We start from the raw sequence: 15,639 nt of genomic DNA on the forward strand, positions 1-15,639 counted from the left end.
AACTTTAAAGAGAATATAACACGGGTGTTGCTGCCCGTCACAGCGTCAGCCTGCTCCGGTTGTGCTGAGGCTGCTCAACGCTGAGCTCCATTGAGAAGAGGTTTAAAGGGCTTGAATGCCTTCTGCTGAGGCAGGGCATCCACCAGCCGCTCTTTCCATGCCCTCTGGCCTTTGTGTCACCCAACAATGATGGCAGGGCGAGCGTCGGCCAATGGGAACGCAACAAAACAGCTGTTGATGTGGCCCGTGAGTTTGTGGCGTTTGTGCGTCCAGGTGAATGGCCGCCCAAAGGTGAACGTTTCTTTCACGCCGCGTGTGACGAAGGGGACCGGGGGGAGACGTCACGCAGAGGAACAGCCAATCGGATAATAGCCGTTTGGATTTATGCCAGGGTCTTTTTGGCTTGTAAGACTTTCGTACAGGTGACCAGGGCCAGTTTTTTTTCCTCCCCCCTCACAAAAAAATTGAAGGTCTGCCGAGTGGAGATGCCATACACGCCATCTGGCTTTTTCTGCGACCGGTTGATCCGGGAACGAGAACGGAGAGACGGGGAAGGGTCCCTGAACAAGCCCATCCGGTTTAACGGCCAGGACTACAACACCCTGAGACAGGACTACCTGCAGAGGAAGACTCTGTTTGAGGATGAAGCTTTCCCCGCCACAGTGGAGTCTCTGGGCTTCAAGGAGCTCGGACACAAGTCCAACAAGGTCAAGAACATCGTCTGGAAGAGGCCTAAGGTAGGTTGGGTTGGCAGGCGGAAGGGCAATCTCACAAAGTTGAAAATAAGATGGGGTGGCCCACATTTGGGAGGTAGGACATGATTTTTTTATACACAAATTTTATACACATCAGCAAACTTATGAAATAATGTTGGGATTCAAGTGAAGCTATCCAGGAAGAGGCTTTGCTTTATACCTGTTTTTTGAATGTCTTTCATATTAAACCGTCCATTATAGTCCACATTTAACCTGAAATTAACTTTCGTTTGTGTTTTGTTTTCGCAGGAAATCAGTGAAAACCCTCAGTTCATTGTCGGAGGAGCGAGTAGGACAGACATCTGTCAGGGAGATCTTGGTAAACTCTGTCTCGTTAGATTTTTAAAAACGCATTTGGAACATCAGCGGAACACCACTCAGTCTTAAAATCTTGTGCTTCTCCCTATACTTTCAAAAGATGACGTTCAAAAGTTGAATTTATTTAATTCTTTAGAGTTGAACTGAAACGGCGGGAATCTGATTTTATTGTTTTTGCCTTATTGACATTGATGGTGGCTCGCTGGGTGAGAAATTAAGCATTCTATTTTTTTTAGATGGTATAGAAAACACAGAAATGATAAGAAGCTATTTAAAAAGAAACTGTTTTAGACATGTTTGCATTTTATTCAGGCTGGGAGATAGCGAGCGAGAGCAAGACTTAAAGCAGATAACGTGGAGGCTAAACATTGTACAGCAAAAGAAAGTTTGATTTTATCCTTTAAAGCTTTCTAGGTTTCAAAATGGGGCAGCAATTTCTAATCACAGAGATAATTTCAAAATTCTCCTGAAACAAAAACAGAGTGAACTTTAATTGATTCCAGCCATGTGAAAACTTAAATCATTTTACTTGTTTATAAGCATTAGTAAAACCTAATCTGACACCAGCTGCTCTTGCTCGTACAGCGGCTCTTCACCTCTATAGATGATTAACGACTAGTTTCAGCTGGAAGGACAGGTTTTGGACGGTTTGGCTGAAACTAAATTACATAAAAACGAGCGACGATTGTTGCAACAACAATCTGTATTCTCAAAAGTAACACAAAAACGGTTGATTATTCCATATCCCACGTCTCCCCTGCATTCGGCCTCTCTGCCTGCAGCAGCCTCCCCGTTTTGTGCTTACTCTTTTGGAAGGGAATCCGACCGGCAGCACTTCCCATTGTTGTTCCGTTCACACAACAAATAAAGGGGACCAAAGGGAACAAAAGTCTTGGCAGACACTGTTAATCATTCCCTGTTGTAAAAAAAAAAAAAAAAAATGCACATTGTTCTCGTGTGACAGTTACAAAAGCACAACGATCAGCACTTAGCAGAAAACTTTCCCTCCTGCAGGACAAAACTTATCGATATATTCTGGGCTAAATATAGTCGGAGGTAGAAATTGTGGCTCAGAAGCGCTCACGTTGGAACGTTCTTTACCTACGTGCATTGTTCAAAGTTTGTTTTCTCTGTTTAGGTGATTGCTGGTTGTTAGCCGCTATTGCTTGTCTCACCCTGAATGAGAAGCTCCTCTATCGAGTTGTTCCCCAGGAGCAAAGCTTCACAGAGAACTATGCCGGCATCTTTCACTTCCAGGTGTGGTCATCTACTTTAAAAAATAAAAATTTCAGATGTTCCGTTGAATGTCTATTCTAACAGAACGTTTAGTATTTCGTTATAAATACTAAACGTTCTTTTGTTACTTTCGAGCCATAAATATCTTGCATTTTCCTGGGTTTTTACGTTGTAGACCAGCAGCAAGTGGTGAATGATTGTGAATCGTAAAGACAATAATGCATTGTTTAGATTGTTTTTCTATGACCGATATCTGAAATATTTGTCTTGCGTTTAGCCTGTTTTACTTTGATCCCATTAAATAAACTCTGGTACAACGGCTGCATTCAGAAGTCTATTTATAAGTGTGTATAATTCCATTTCAGTGAAAACCTAGTTGTTCTTTAGTAGAAGTTTGTTAGAGAAAATGTAACACTTAGAAATGCCACAGATCTGGCATTTATAAAAGAGCGGTAAGAAAACAATACGGTGCTCAGCTTTCCAGCGGGACAACAGTTCTAAGCATACACTGTTCTGCGCGTTCAGTGGTCCAGTCAAAGTCTCCAGATCTCAATCCAGTTCAGAATCTGCTGCAAGACGTGGAAATTTACATTTGTAGATGTTCTCCATCTATTTTGACTCATCTTGAACTATTTTACTGAGAAAAATAGACAAGAATTTATGTTATTGTATGTGTGAAGCCGGGACAGAAAGGCTATAAGCCGTAATCACAACGAGAATGATGCATGCCACACTTTTCAGATGCTTGAAAATCGCGTCTCTTTTTTTCTTCCACCACTGCTTTGTCTTGGTTTGTCACATAAAATCCAAATGAAATATAATGAACTTTGTTTTTTTTGTAATGTAACAAAATATAAATGTGTGGGAGCTACAAGTACTTTAGCAAAGTACCACAGTCACAAAGTCCAATAATAACAAAAGAAGAACCAGTAATGAAGGGATCACCAAACATACTCAGACATTGTCATCTATCTCATGTTTTTGGACTCTCTGTATTTCAGTTCTGGCGTTACGGCGACTGGGTCGACGTCGTCATTGACGACCGCGTCCCGACTTTCAACAACCAGCTGGTCTTCACGAAGTCCGCCGAGAGAAACGAGTTCTGGAGTGCCCTGCTGGAGAAGGCCTACGCAAAGTAAGTCGTAATACCTTAGCATAAAAGAGCAGAGGCATTACGAGGTGCTTTCAGCTGCTGCACTGCGTTTATCACTTTTCATTATTGCATATAGTTTATATTTACTGATGTAGCATTTCTTTTGTTTCTGTGGATGCGAGTTTGGATGTGTGGGGTTTTTTTTTCAAAACAATTGTGGATCCCTATTGTTAATTACAATTTTTTTCATTTATGGTTACATCTAGTAGTTATCCTGCACCGTGTCAGGAATTTCTTTATTAATTAATTGAAACTGTGCTGATGTAATACCTGTAAGACTATGAACCTTTATTAACGTAGTCTACAGACATATTTGTATGTTACCTCTTATGTCAAAGGTATTGGAACAAACCTGGGAAGGTTCAATGGATAAAGACGGGATTGTTGGGGCTGTGAAAGCTTCTAATTAACTAGATCAATGTTTTTTAATCATGTCTCACCATTAATTGTTACTTTAAACTTTTGGACAAATTACAGAAGAAGTTACAGGCAGATTTACAGATCTTACAGTAAAGACTACATGCTGGCTTACAAAATGTTGCTAATGGCTAAATTGCTCAAAAAAGACATTTGGAATGTTTTTTTTAGAAAACCTAAGAGTGGGATCTTTGTGGTGTGGTCAGCTTTTGTCAGATCTTCCTCTTCTCTAACACAAAGGCTTCAGGCGTAATAGGGTTGCTAGTATCTCCAGGATCTAGGGCTGCACTTCCTTACAAACTCTTCTTACGATCTTCCCACCATACAGGCTGTCTGGAAGAGTCTGTGGAAGCCAACTTGCTAAGACAACCTCCTGATTGGTGAACCTTGTCTCAGCAAACTGGAAACATGGAAAGAGAAGCAATGTCAAAGTTGTGGTTATTGTACATCTTGGTTCTTTAGAACAAACTAGTGAAGTGAGGGAGTCCATTGCTGAAAAGGCTTCAGTTTTAGTAAGCCAATAGGAACTGTGGCTATCATTGATTAAGATGGCCTAACGCAATGCTGCAAGCTGCTTCGATTGGCGTACTCAGCATAAAAGTGAGCGTTTGTCAAGCCCTAGTCACACAATTCTGGTTTGGATTTCACATACTTGCCTGGATGTTCAGTAATGAGCCCAAAGTCTGAATAAGCATTAGAACTATCAAAGTTCACTCCTACAGAAAAAGGAAGAATGCAAAAACCTTCCTGATGGGAACTCTCTGATGGGAACTAATGGGAACTCTCTGATGGGAACTAATGGGAACTCTCTGATGGGAACTAATGGGAACTCTCTGATGGGAACTATTGGGAACTAACGTTGGGGAGCAAGCGACAACCCTGGAAGCTGAAGAAATGTTTTGATTTCTAGATGTTTCACCACACAAAATTAAGTTACTTGGTCCAGAGTTACAACTCAATCTGGGTAGCACTGAGGAGATGATGTTGGCAAGCTGAAGCGGGTAAGAATTGGTGACTAAAGGAGACATTGACCTTTATGTCCGTATGGTTTCTGACGTTGTTGCTTAAAGGCGTAATTAGAGATGTGTTCAGGCAGAACTTGAAAGTGCTTGATACCCAATCCTACATGTGTAGCACCAAGTAAATTGCCCAAAAGGCAACTAGCTTTTTTTGCGTTTAGCCTTATTTGTTGATCAATGTACGTTGCCCCTTTTTAAATAAACACATTTAAATTGACAGGAGAAAAAGTGACCAAAGAGTCTCTGTTGCCTGTTGCTTTGTCTAGGCTTCACGGCTCTTATGAGGCCCTGAAAGGCGGGAACACCACAGAAGCCATGGAGGATTTCACGGGAGGCGTCACAGAGTTTTATGAGATGAAGGAAGCTCCGAAAGAGCTTTATAAGATCATGAAGAAAGCCCTGGAGAGAGGCTCACTCATGGGCTGCTCCATTGATGTGAGGGATCGGTTATCTTACTGTGACTATATAAGATAAGCCTTTTTTGAGTATGATGCAGGAGTTTTTGTTAGTTAGAAGTGTAGTCTGTGTGTTGCTTTTATGTTTTCTCATATTTTCTCTTCCTCTGTTCTTGGTTTCTTCTTGATTTTTGCTCAATGATTGGCTTTAGTCTCTGGTTCCTGCTCGCTTTGAGACCCGCACTGTGACGGGACTGGTGAAGGGTCACGCCTACTCTGTGACAGCGGTGGGCGAGGTAAAGCCGGCGGCTCAACTGGAACACATTCGGTTCCACAGCGTGCGATTCACTATTTCCATCTCTCTGCATCACGACAGTGTAAACCCTCCCAGCAAAAGGAGAACAAAGTTCGTCTGGTGCGTCTCAGGAACCCATGGGGTCAGGTGGAATGGAACGGCCCCTGGAGTGACAAGTGAGGATTTCTTTTTTTCTTGTTTAACACTTTCCTTAAAGGTTTTATCCCCAGTCTCAGATATACATTGCTTGTTAAGGAACTTACATCTTCTTTTTTGTTTATTTCCAACAGCTCCAAAGAGTGGGCGAATCTCTCTAAGGCTGACAAAGACAAACTGCAGCACCAAAACGCAGAGGATGGAGAGTTCTGGTGAGTGTCGGGTTATTGAACATGCGACTGCCGTTAAGATGTTTAGATTTGCTTAAGAATGTTTAAAAGTCCAATAAACGAACTGCTGAAGAGTAAAAACTAATTATTGGTTGAAAGCACCTTTCAATTTAATTTTAGCACCCAGTCTCCGTCACTAAGATAACTTTGCCAGTCAGTTATCTGTTGTCCACAGCCATATGTAGATGATCCGACTGTATTTCTGTCAGATTTGGTTCTCCAAAACTTTAATTTTTCTACTGGTGAGCAAATCCTTTGGGGTTATTTAGAAGCATTTGGTGTGCACAGACATTTTTGGGGGGCAGGAGCTCAAGTGGGAAAATATAAGGGAACCTTGTGAGTTACATGGGACCGCCGGCTGGCTGGTGTGAGATTTACTACGGCCGGTCTTGTTGGGCAAAATTAGAAAATATTTGGGGCATTGGTAACGTAGGATTTTAAATACAGAAAATGTTACTCTGGGCCACACACAATACAACAAAAAACTCAAAAGGGCACTTTTGAGTTTCCTTTCATTCATGATGTCTGTTGTACTTTCTGCTCTCCTTCAGGATGTCATTTGAGGACTTCAAGAAGAATTACACTAAGATTGAGATCTGTAACCTGACACCCGACGCCCTAGAGGACGATAAGATCCACAAGTGGACGGTTTCTGTGAACGAGGGCCGCTGGGTGAGAGGTTGCTCTGCCGGAGGCTGCAGGAACTATCCAGGTGCAATAAAGCTTTTTATGAATCAAAAATGTCTGCTTTCATCTGTCCAGTTGATTAAAACAAGAACAACAACAAAAACTGAATGGCTTTTGCAAATCAGTGCAAAACCATAAAAGGTCAAACATGAAAGTTTGTTTCATGTAAATGTGAGAAGATTTGATTGTTCTGCAGACACCTTCTGGACCAACCCTCAGTACCGCCTCCGCCTGCTGGAGGAGGACGACGATCCGGAAGACAACGAGGTGGTCTGCACCTTCGTGGTGTCCCTGATGCAGAAGAACAGACGCAAAGAGCGAAAGATGGGGGCCAACCTCTTCACCATTGGATTCGCCATCTACGAGGTGACGGATTTAACGTAAACCTACTTTTGTTTAAATATGAACTGATGGAATTTGATTGTTTGAAATAATAAATGTTCTATTTGTTTCCACTGCCGCTTGTATTCTCTCCACAGGTGCCAAAGGAGGTGAGGAAGGTGTCAACAAAACATTCGTCAGTTGTATCCTGCATTTGTTTTTAATCGGTTATCAAAGGGATTATTGTCTAAACCTGATCTTTGCTTGGTATCCGTGCTTTCGCCTGTCGCTGCGGCTCATCTTTGCAGATGCACGGAAACAAGCAGCACATGCAAAAGGACTTCTTCTTGCTCAACTCCTCCAAGGCCCGCTCCAAGTCCTACATCAACCTGCGGGAGGTGACGCAGCGCTTCCGCCTGAGCCCCGGCGAGTACGTCATCGTGCCTTCCACGTACGAGCCGCACCAGGAGGGGGAGTTCATCCTGAGAGTCTTCTCTGAAAAGAGGAATACCTCAGAGTGAGTGAGCGACACGGGGGTCCTGATGTAGTCAAAAAACAGGTCTGTAAAGTACGACGGTGTGTTAGGGCTATAGTAGATACAAAAAAAGAGGAATTAATTTCCAACAAAAAAAAAACAGAAAAAAAAAACAAAACAAACAAAAAACAGGAAAATCCATGGAAATTTGTGAGCTCCAAATGTCAAAGATTTGTGAGAAAAAATAAACTCTGAAAGTTTGAGATCATTCTCAGGAATTTCAGATGCCTCGGAGTCAAAAGTCAAAAGTGTTAACATTTTTTATTTTTTGCAAAATTTCTGAGATTAATCTCAAAATTTCCGAGTCATTTTCTCACAAACTTTCAACTTTTGAAGTTCAGAAATTTCCTTTAATTGTACATAAAATTTCTAAGATTAATCTCAATATTTCAGAGTATTTTGGGGGAAATGAATTACTGTTTTTTTGTTTTCTATCTACAATGGCCATCATATGCTGTCATGGTAAAGGACAAATGGGGGGTAAATACTTTTTTTGTGTGGTAAAGGCCAAATACTTTTTGATATTTCTGATGTTTCTTTACATGCTGCAGAAGAGGGCTGGGTATTGCTGGAGGTGTCAGAACTAAAAATGTTGTCAGACTTCAGGATTTTTTTCCCCAAGTCTTCCTGAAATGTTGCTACAAGCCTTTTTTTAATGTATTAGAAAATAATACATTAGAGAACATATTAAAATTGGGAATCAAATTATGTGCTGTTGGTTTAAAGTGAGAAATTGGCTGTAGGTGTTCAGTTTGATGCATTTAAGGACTAGAAAGAAATCAGGGCAGATTCCTGTCTTTTCTGACTGATTGGTGCATCTCTGCTAAGGTAGCCATGTTTATAGTGAATTATTTAAATTCTGTAAATCTTTCTTAAGTTCAATCCTAACCCAACTTTCATCAGAGAAGTTTTAAAAGTATCATTTCCAGCAGTACCCAGTCCTACTTCCTGGATGTCACTCGGTTTTCATTTCTCGCTGCTGCTGCTTTGTGTTGTTGGGTGGTGACCACATGTTTGGGTGGGAAAGAAATTTAAAAAAAAAAAGAGCCCCAAGAGCGAACGATTTTAACGGCAGTTTGATTTGTAGAACTGGAAGAAATCGGCCCGAGTTCGAAGCTGTTATGGAATCTTTTTTAGGACAAGCGGCTTCCGATATGGGCGTGATCCGGTAAACGTTCGAACGACTTCGTGCTGGAAGATCTAGCCACTGGCGTGAACCACCGGAGGACGAAGCAGCAAACAGGAGGGATAGATGTGCACAGTTCCTATCAGTAATACTGGTGTAAATCCCTGGTCAAAAGTTGACACATTAATTTGGAAAGTCTCATTGCAACTGTTTTTAGTTTTTAGAAACAAGAAACAGGTGAACAAGTTTGACTTTACTGTGGATTTTCTATAATCCACCGCAATTATTTCTATAATTTTCTATAATTTCCAAACCCAAATTGGATGCATGTTTGTGGTCAAACACAGTTTGTGTCAAATTTTTAAGCACCAGACCCAAACTTTCACACTCATATAAAGAAATAGGACAGAACTCATGAACCTGTATTGACAGATGATAGTTTTTTTCCTGGAGATGAGGCCAAAAATGTAGCTATTTGGCCACAATGCTCAGAAGTATGTTTAGAAGCATCAATATGAGTTTGTTAAAGCTTAAAAAAAAGTGCATGGCATCGATTGGCATTTGTTGGAAGAAGTTTGAAGTTTGTCCAAATATTTGTTAATTTTGACCCTTATGTTTGTTCTTGTTTCTACTGCAAATATCTTAGTACACTTGAAACAAGACTAAACTAACTTACAAGTAGCTTTGCAGCAACATAAAGGAGCTTGTTTTAAGTCAATAATTCATGAATATTGATGAAAAAGTCCTAGTTCCTCTGGGTTCACTTTTTCGGAGGCTTGCAAAAGTATTCAGACCCCTTGAATTCTCCCATATTTTGTCACATTGCAACCAGAGACATAAGTATGTTCCCTTGAATTTTAATGGGAAAGTAGAATACAATTGTGAAGCAGAAGGAAAATTATACATGATTCAAAACATTTTTTTACAAATCAAAATTTCGAGAAGTGCGACCAGTTGCCTTCAGAAGTTGTCTGACGGCTAATGACTGACTAGAGTCAATACATATGGAAACATTCGTGGGGTATGAACACTTTTGCGAACCACTGTAACACGACATTTTTTTGCAATGTTATAACTGAAATAATCTGCCAACATTAAGAAATGATTGACTTAAAACAAGCTCTCCGTATCTCGCTGAAAAGCTACTTTTGTTTTATTTTAAGCGTACTAAGATATCTGCACAAGAAACTAGACCAAAAATACTTTGTAGGATTTTGTGTTCTTTGCAGTGAAAATCCACACACACAAAAAAAAAATCAAACATGTCTTCCCAATTTGAGTTTTCAAAACTTATTGAAGTTGTAAGTTGTGTTATCATTCCATCCTGGAAAAAGAACTGTTCAAATGAATCAATAGAGGCTTAAGATGGCCATGATGAGAAGATGCTACAGGGTCACCTACAGCTGCAGGCTGTAGGAAGCACCAGGTACCAACATGTAGCTCCAGGTGTAGATGAGATGCTGCTGGTGTCAGCCTGGTGACTGCTGTTTGTCCGTTTTCACCCAGGGAGATAGAGAACAGGATCGAAGCGGACCATCCTGTGGTAAGTCTGAGTTCGCTTCGCATCATTTTGGGTTGGAACGACAACATTTTGTCTCTTCGCTTGTTAGTTTTGTTTTTTTTTTTCTTATCGAACCTCGTTTCCCTGGCAGCCGGCTCCGGCCTCGGTGGGGGAAGAGAGTGAGGAGGACCAGCAGTTCCGGACTATTTTTCAGGAGATAGCCGGTGACGTGAGTGCAGACGGGCAGAAACGGGAAGCAGAAACTCGCATGATTTGTTTTAGGATCAGCTGTGTTGACGGCAAAAGTGTATTTGTGCATCAGTCCGACGCTCGTTCTCTCCCTCCCAGGACATGGAGATCACAGCGAATGAACTGAGAAACGTTCTCAACAGGGTGATCACCACGCGTAAGTCCAACACTTTTGATACGTCACAACTGCAAAGCTTTGTGTGTTATTGGAACTTCATGAGACGCCTCATGAGAAAGTAGTGACTATCTGAAAGGAGAACGCAAAAGAACTTTATAAATGCGTCCCATCTATAGTTACATTAGAATCTAGATGCAATGCCAGGCGTTTCCAATAGGTCACAATGAAGTTTGTGGTCGTTATTATAGTAAGAAGTGACAAAGTTCAAGTAGTAACTTTACTTTTCCGAGAAAAGTGGTGTCTTTTCAAACATTTTTTCCATCTTGTTTTCCCTCCAGATAAGGACCTGAACACAGAGGGCTTCAGCCTGGAGAGCTGCAGGAGCATGATTGCTCTGATGGACGTATCCTTTGTATCGAGCGCATCAGGCAGGCTGTGTTGTGCACAGGAGACGCAACCTGCCGAGACCCGTTGGTCGGGTCGGTGACGGCACCTTGGCAACGTCTGGATTTAACCGAAAACTCTACTTAGCCTGGAGGAGTCGGCTCCTGTTTGATACAACCAGCACGGGGCTGAGACTAGCAATTATTTCAGTAATGCTGAATATACTGATAGATTACCTTTGAGAAAATGCTCCCCCCACATTCCCTATTAAATGCCTCACACGATGTTCGTCATTCATGGATAGTCAACAGGGTAAAATGAAAAGAGGGAAAGACTTCCATTTCAAATTAAAAGCACGTAATGGTGTGGAGTTTGGTCTTAACCGTGTCCATTTAAGATGGACGGGACAGGTAGACTCAACCTGCAGGAGTTCATACATCTGTGGAATAAGATCAAGCAGTGGCAGGTGGGAGACGTTCATGTTCATTTAGAATAAACAGCTGAGTCAAATGCAATAGCAGTGTTTTGTAGTGTTGGCGTCAAAAAAAATTCATTTTTTTAGCTGGTATTTTTCATTACGAGCAGTTGGGCTGGGATGATATTCAGCTGTTTACGCGACAAATTCATATGTTCCTGTTTTCCAGGGAATCTTCAAACATTATAACGCCGATCAAACCGGCAGCATCAACAGCTACGAGATGAGGAACGCCGTCAATGACGCAGGTAGGAGCAGACAGGAAGTAACTTGGGTCGTCACTAACGATGCACCGGGACAAAAAATCGAGTTTAGTTTGCCAACATCATGAGAAGCACAACCTTTTCATATTGTGTCACATTGCTTCAGTGTGTTGTTAGGATTTCATGTGATGATCCAACAAGAAGGGGAAAAATAAATGAAACTAGAAAGTTTAAACACCTAGAGTTGTCTTTTGAAGAAGGGAACTTCTCATTTTTGTTGACTATCCACTGCAAGAAATTTATTTATTTATTTAATTTAGGTTTAAAGGAAAACAAAAACTAACGTAACATTACCTTCCTAAACAATGACTTAAGTCATATTTTGCCAAAGGAGATTTTTTTTCTTTAGCCTAAATTAACAGAAAATGCATAATAATTATGCATCTTCTGTTAGCAAGTGTGTTACATTATTATTTAACACACTTGCTAACAGAAAATGCTTACATTTTTTTCTATAGGGTGTTATTTGTGGAAAATTATGTAAAAAACAAAAACACAGAAAACAGGTTTCAGTTATTCAACACGAGCCAATGGATCTCATTTTATAGTGACAACATGAGCATTATACCTAATATTTTATGACTCGGGCTGAAACCACATGTTTAACTGCATAATTTGACTCTTAAGGTGCTCCGTTGTTATTGTCGCGTCACGTTTTTGCTACGAATAAAAAGAAAAAATTTTAAAAACTGACTGTGAGATTCTTCTTCACCTGCAGCCTAAACTCATCCTCTAAATGTTCTTGTCACTGTACAGCCATGTGTCTTATGTCCTGTCCAGGCTTCCGTCTCAACAACCAGCTGTATGACATCATCACCATGCGCTACGCCAACGAGAACATGAACATCGACTTCGACAGCTTCATCAGCTGCCTGGTTCGGCTCGAAGCCATGTTCAGTAAGTCAGGCTCTGATTGGTTGTCCCTGCAGATGGCAGTAGGACCACAGGAGGGAAGCGGAGAAGTTTGATTTTGTTTTTTTCTTTTTTCACCTATTTTTTGTCTCATGTCATACAGTCACAACAAAGTGGCAGTTTTAACAAATATGTGAAAATATATGTTGTTATATACTGCAGCTTTCACAAATGTTTAGCAGCACTTACTGTTCACTGTTTTCCTTCTCAGGGGCCTTCCAAGCATTTGACCAGGATGGAGATGGAACCATCAGACTCAGCGTCCTGGAGGTACGAAGCCATCATCACGCCTGCATACACACTGTGGCATGACAGCCAAATTAACCATGACACAAATGTAATATTCTGACATATTTATCTGACGCCAACCACAAGTTTACACATGCACAGATAATCTTCATCATGAGAGACATTTAGGTTTGTCTTAATGGATTTCAACTGTTGTTCAGCATCCAGCCTGAAATATATAAGTACAAGAGCAGGTTGCAGAGAAACTACAAACTTTTTCTTGCCATCATCAAGCTTTCAACTGATTGATTTAGTTGGAGGTGTTCAAATCTAAGAACACAATACTATGGTACAGATAGCATCGTTCTGAGTATTTCACTGCCAGAGTGGAATAATGGAGGACAACCTTCAAATTCTACAACTTTCTATCAAAACACCAACTAGATAGTTTACGCTTGGAGACAGTTGGGTGTTCCAGCACCAAATGGTTTGGAGTGGATGAAGGTATAAGTTTGGAGAACCACTCAGAGCTCCACCATGTTGAAAATGAACGGACTATGCCAATGGTTATGCCTCATGGGCCAAAATGAAAATTTTAAAAACACGAGTTGGCTTTTAAAAAATATTTTAAATTGCTTTTTTACATGCTCACCAAAAACATTAAATATTAAAAAAAAAAACAACAAAAAACAAAGTTGTTAGACCTACAACTACAGAGCCCGTCTGGTGACACGACCGGGAAAAAAGTCGTTCCTATGAGATATTAAAGTCGTTACCACGATTTTCTTTTCTCCTATCCAGACGGGCTCTATGCCGCATAAAACATATAATTATACATTCAAATATAAATTAGAAATATCCCAACAACGGAATATAGGCCACTCTTTGAAAACGCTTCTGTATTTAGCTTAGCTTAGCTTAGCTAGCTTTAGCTCACCGTGACTAATTAAGCCTAGCTAACAATAACATTTACTTCGGAGTAAAAATCCCTGTACGTTGTGTTCCTTCTTACTGTGAAACTAGAATGAAAGAAGAACAAAGTGCTCACGTAATTTTTTGTTTTCATCTTAAAATTTGTAAAAGAAGAAAAAGAAAGTGTTTCCTCACATCAGCTGCCTGTGCTATCTGGCTAAATCTGTCTCATTCTTGACCACAAAAATATCAACAGGCTGAACTTTTACAACCAACCAGGACATCGGTCAAAAATATCCAGCAATGCTAGAATCTTTCTGGTGACTAAACACAAGACATTTTTAGTGGGGGTGTTCATATCATTTTGACAATACATACAAACTTTTGCACAATGTTTTGCATTAAAAAAAAGAAAAAAACATAAAATTTGTTTTATTGTCATTCAAGATGTTGTGCATCACCCTGGTCCGTTTACCAGCATCCACAACACAGAAATCAGTTTTATATTTTCACATTTTTAACTTAAACTGACTTTCTTCTTTTTCTGTAGTGCATTTAAACTTAGGTTAAAAAAAAATAGAAAAAAAGTATTCTAGGACTGCAAACTGAACCATGAAAGATTTTTTTTTATTTCTGCTAAAAAAAAAAAAAAAAATGTTTTTCTTCTCCCTCCCTCTGAAGTGGCTCCAGTTGACCATGTACGCCTAGACAGGCCCACCTTCTCCCAGGTGAACTCCACTCCACATGAGGACCAGACCTGCCAGCCTTTACCTCAGTATTCAGTATTCAGGGGGCCCGACCGCCATTGGCTTTCATCCACATCAACTCACCTCCAGAAGCTCCAAAGGACGTCTTCACCTCCACCGTTCTGTTTCCACCATCACCACATCAGTCTCTTCTCAGTTACATTTTTTTTTTGGAGATCATCACCTGTTGTACTGTTCTTTTTCTCAGGCAGCAAACACAACCAACCTCTTTTTACTGTCACAATACCTCACAGAGCCCCTCTCTCATGCATCATGTTTTCTTCTTATACCACTCAACCCTCTGACCTGGGCTTAATATTTCTCACATTCAATTTTCATCACGTTCTTTTTAACCACTCAGTTTTGTTGGTAAAAACTTTTTCTGATCCATGTCGCATACAGCTCTCTCCGTGTTGGAGAAACTCAGGCCTCCTCTGTTCCACCTCAGCAGGGCTTTGCTCCTGCTGTCTGTCTTTCAGTTTTTAAGCTTGATTAAAGATCAGAAATATGGATTTGAAAGATTATGGCAAAAGGATGAACTGCAGCTTTTTGTGATTCATTTTCCCCCTCCCATTACTTATAAAGGCTTTGGTCAATTGAGTGTACCACATTTTTAATCATCTTAACCCAATAAATAAATATGTAGCTGTTGGTTTGACTGCTTTCCACCATGTCTGATTTGAAAATATTTTGTTAAATGAAAACAGACCGTTTTTTTATGTTGCACACATTTTTCTTTTATTATTAACATCTTAGAACGCACTTCTTAGAAAAAAAGTTCGTCAGAACTTTGATAAATGAAAAACTTGAAGAAACTCAGGAATGCCAGGTAGAGGTGAACTGAGCACTTGCATAAACAGAACATTGTGCTGGTAAAAACGGGTGGAAACTGCCTTTAAAAATGCCGATTTATGCTACCGGTCACTTGGCTATCGGCATGTGAGATGAGACTTTATTCTTCCTTCGTCGTTCTTCCATCCAACACCTCCTCTTAACACCCTTCAGCTCCACACTCCATGAGAAAACCGGTGTGGAAAATAAAGCTCCTGTGCCTTCTGCTCAATGCTCTGATTCAAAACCAAAATAATAATAATAATAAAAAAATAAACATAAAACACAACCTCACTTCACTCTTGATAAACAAGGTTCACGTAACAGTGTGATTTAACATATTCCTTCAAAAGAAAAAACGAGGAGTAACTCCACGC

General features: G+C 40.4%; 1 protein-coding gene across 2 annotated transcripts; it reads left to right on the plus strand.

Annotated features, from left to right (window-relative positions):
• Positions 1-280: 280 nt before the first annotated feature.
• capn3a (calpain 3a, (p94)) lies at positions 281-15,101 on the plus strand. 2 transcript variants are annotated; one of them, XM_016680423.1, is made up of 21 exons: positions 281-737; positions 1,005-1,074; positions 2,212-2,330; positions 3,311-3,444; positions 5,165-5,333; positions 5,506-5,589; positions 5,670-5,764; positions 5,879-5,956; positions 6,526-6,686; positions 6,858-7,027; positions 7,141-7,152; positions 7,291-7,499; positions 10,150-10,186; positions 10,296-10,373; positions 10,493-10,550; positions 10,850-10,923; positions 11,293-11,361; positions 11,540-11,618; positions 12,414-12,530; positions 12,757-12,815; positions 14,367-15,101. In XM_016680423.1, the coding sequence occupies exons 1-21, from the start codon at positions 486-488 to the stop codon at positions 14,391-14,393; spliced, it is 2,151 nt and encodes a 716-aa protein (XP_016535909.1). In that variant the 5' UTR covers positions 281-485; the 3' UTR covers positions 14,394-15,101. The 2 variants fall into 2 exon arrangements, with proteins under 2 accessions (XP_016535909.1, XP_007569545.1); XM_007569483.2 differs by having other exon boundaries at positions 486-737; positions 10,850-10,914.
• Positions 15,102-15,639: the final 538 nt, after the last annotated feature.

The sequence above is a fragment of the Poecilia formosa genome, unplaced genomic scaffold, assembly GCF_000485575.1.
Source record: "Poecilia formosa unplaced genomic scaffold, Poecilia_formosa-5.1.2 Scaffold241, whole genome shotgun sequence".
NCBI lineage: Eukaryota > Metazoa > Chordata > Actinopteri > Cyprinodontiformes > Poeciliidae > Poecilia > Poecilia formosa.

Bases quoted from the DNA above. Each gene is read 5' to 3' on its own strand.
- capn3a (XM_016680423.1), top strand. From the start codon at position 486: ATGCCATACACGCCATCTGGCTTTTTCTGCGACCGGTTGATCCGGGAA. The intron at 1,075-2,211 runs GTAAACTCTGTC...TTCTCTGTTTAG, and splicing joins CATCTGTCAGGGAGATCTTG to GTGATTGCTGGTTGTTAGCC. The intron at 5,334-5,505 runs GTGAGGGATCGG...GATTGGCTTTAG, and splicing joins TCATGGGCTGCTCCATTGAT to TCTCTGGTTCCTGCTCGCTT.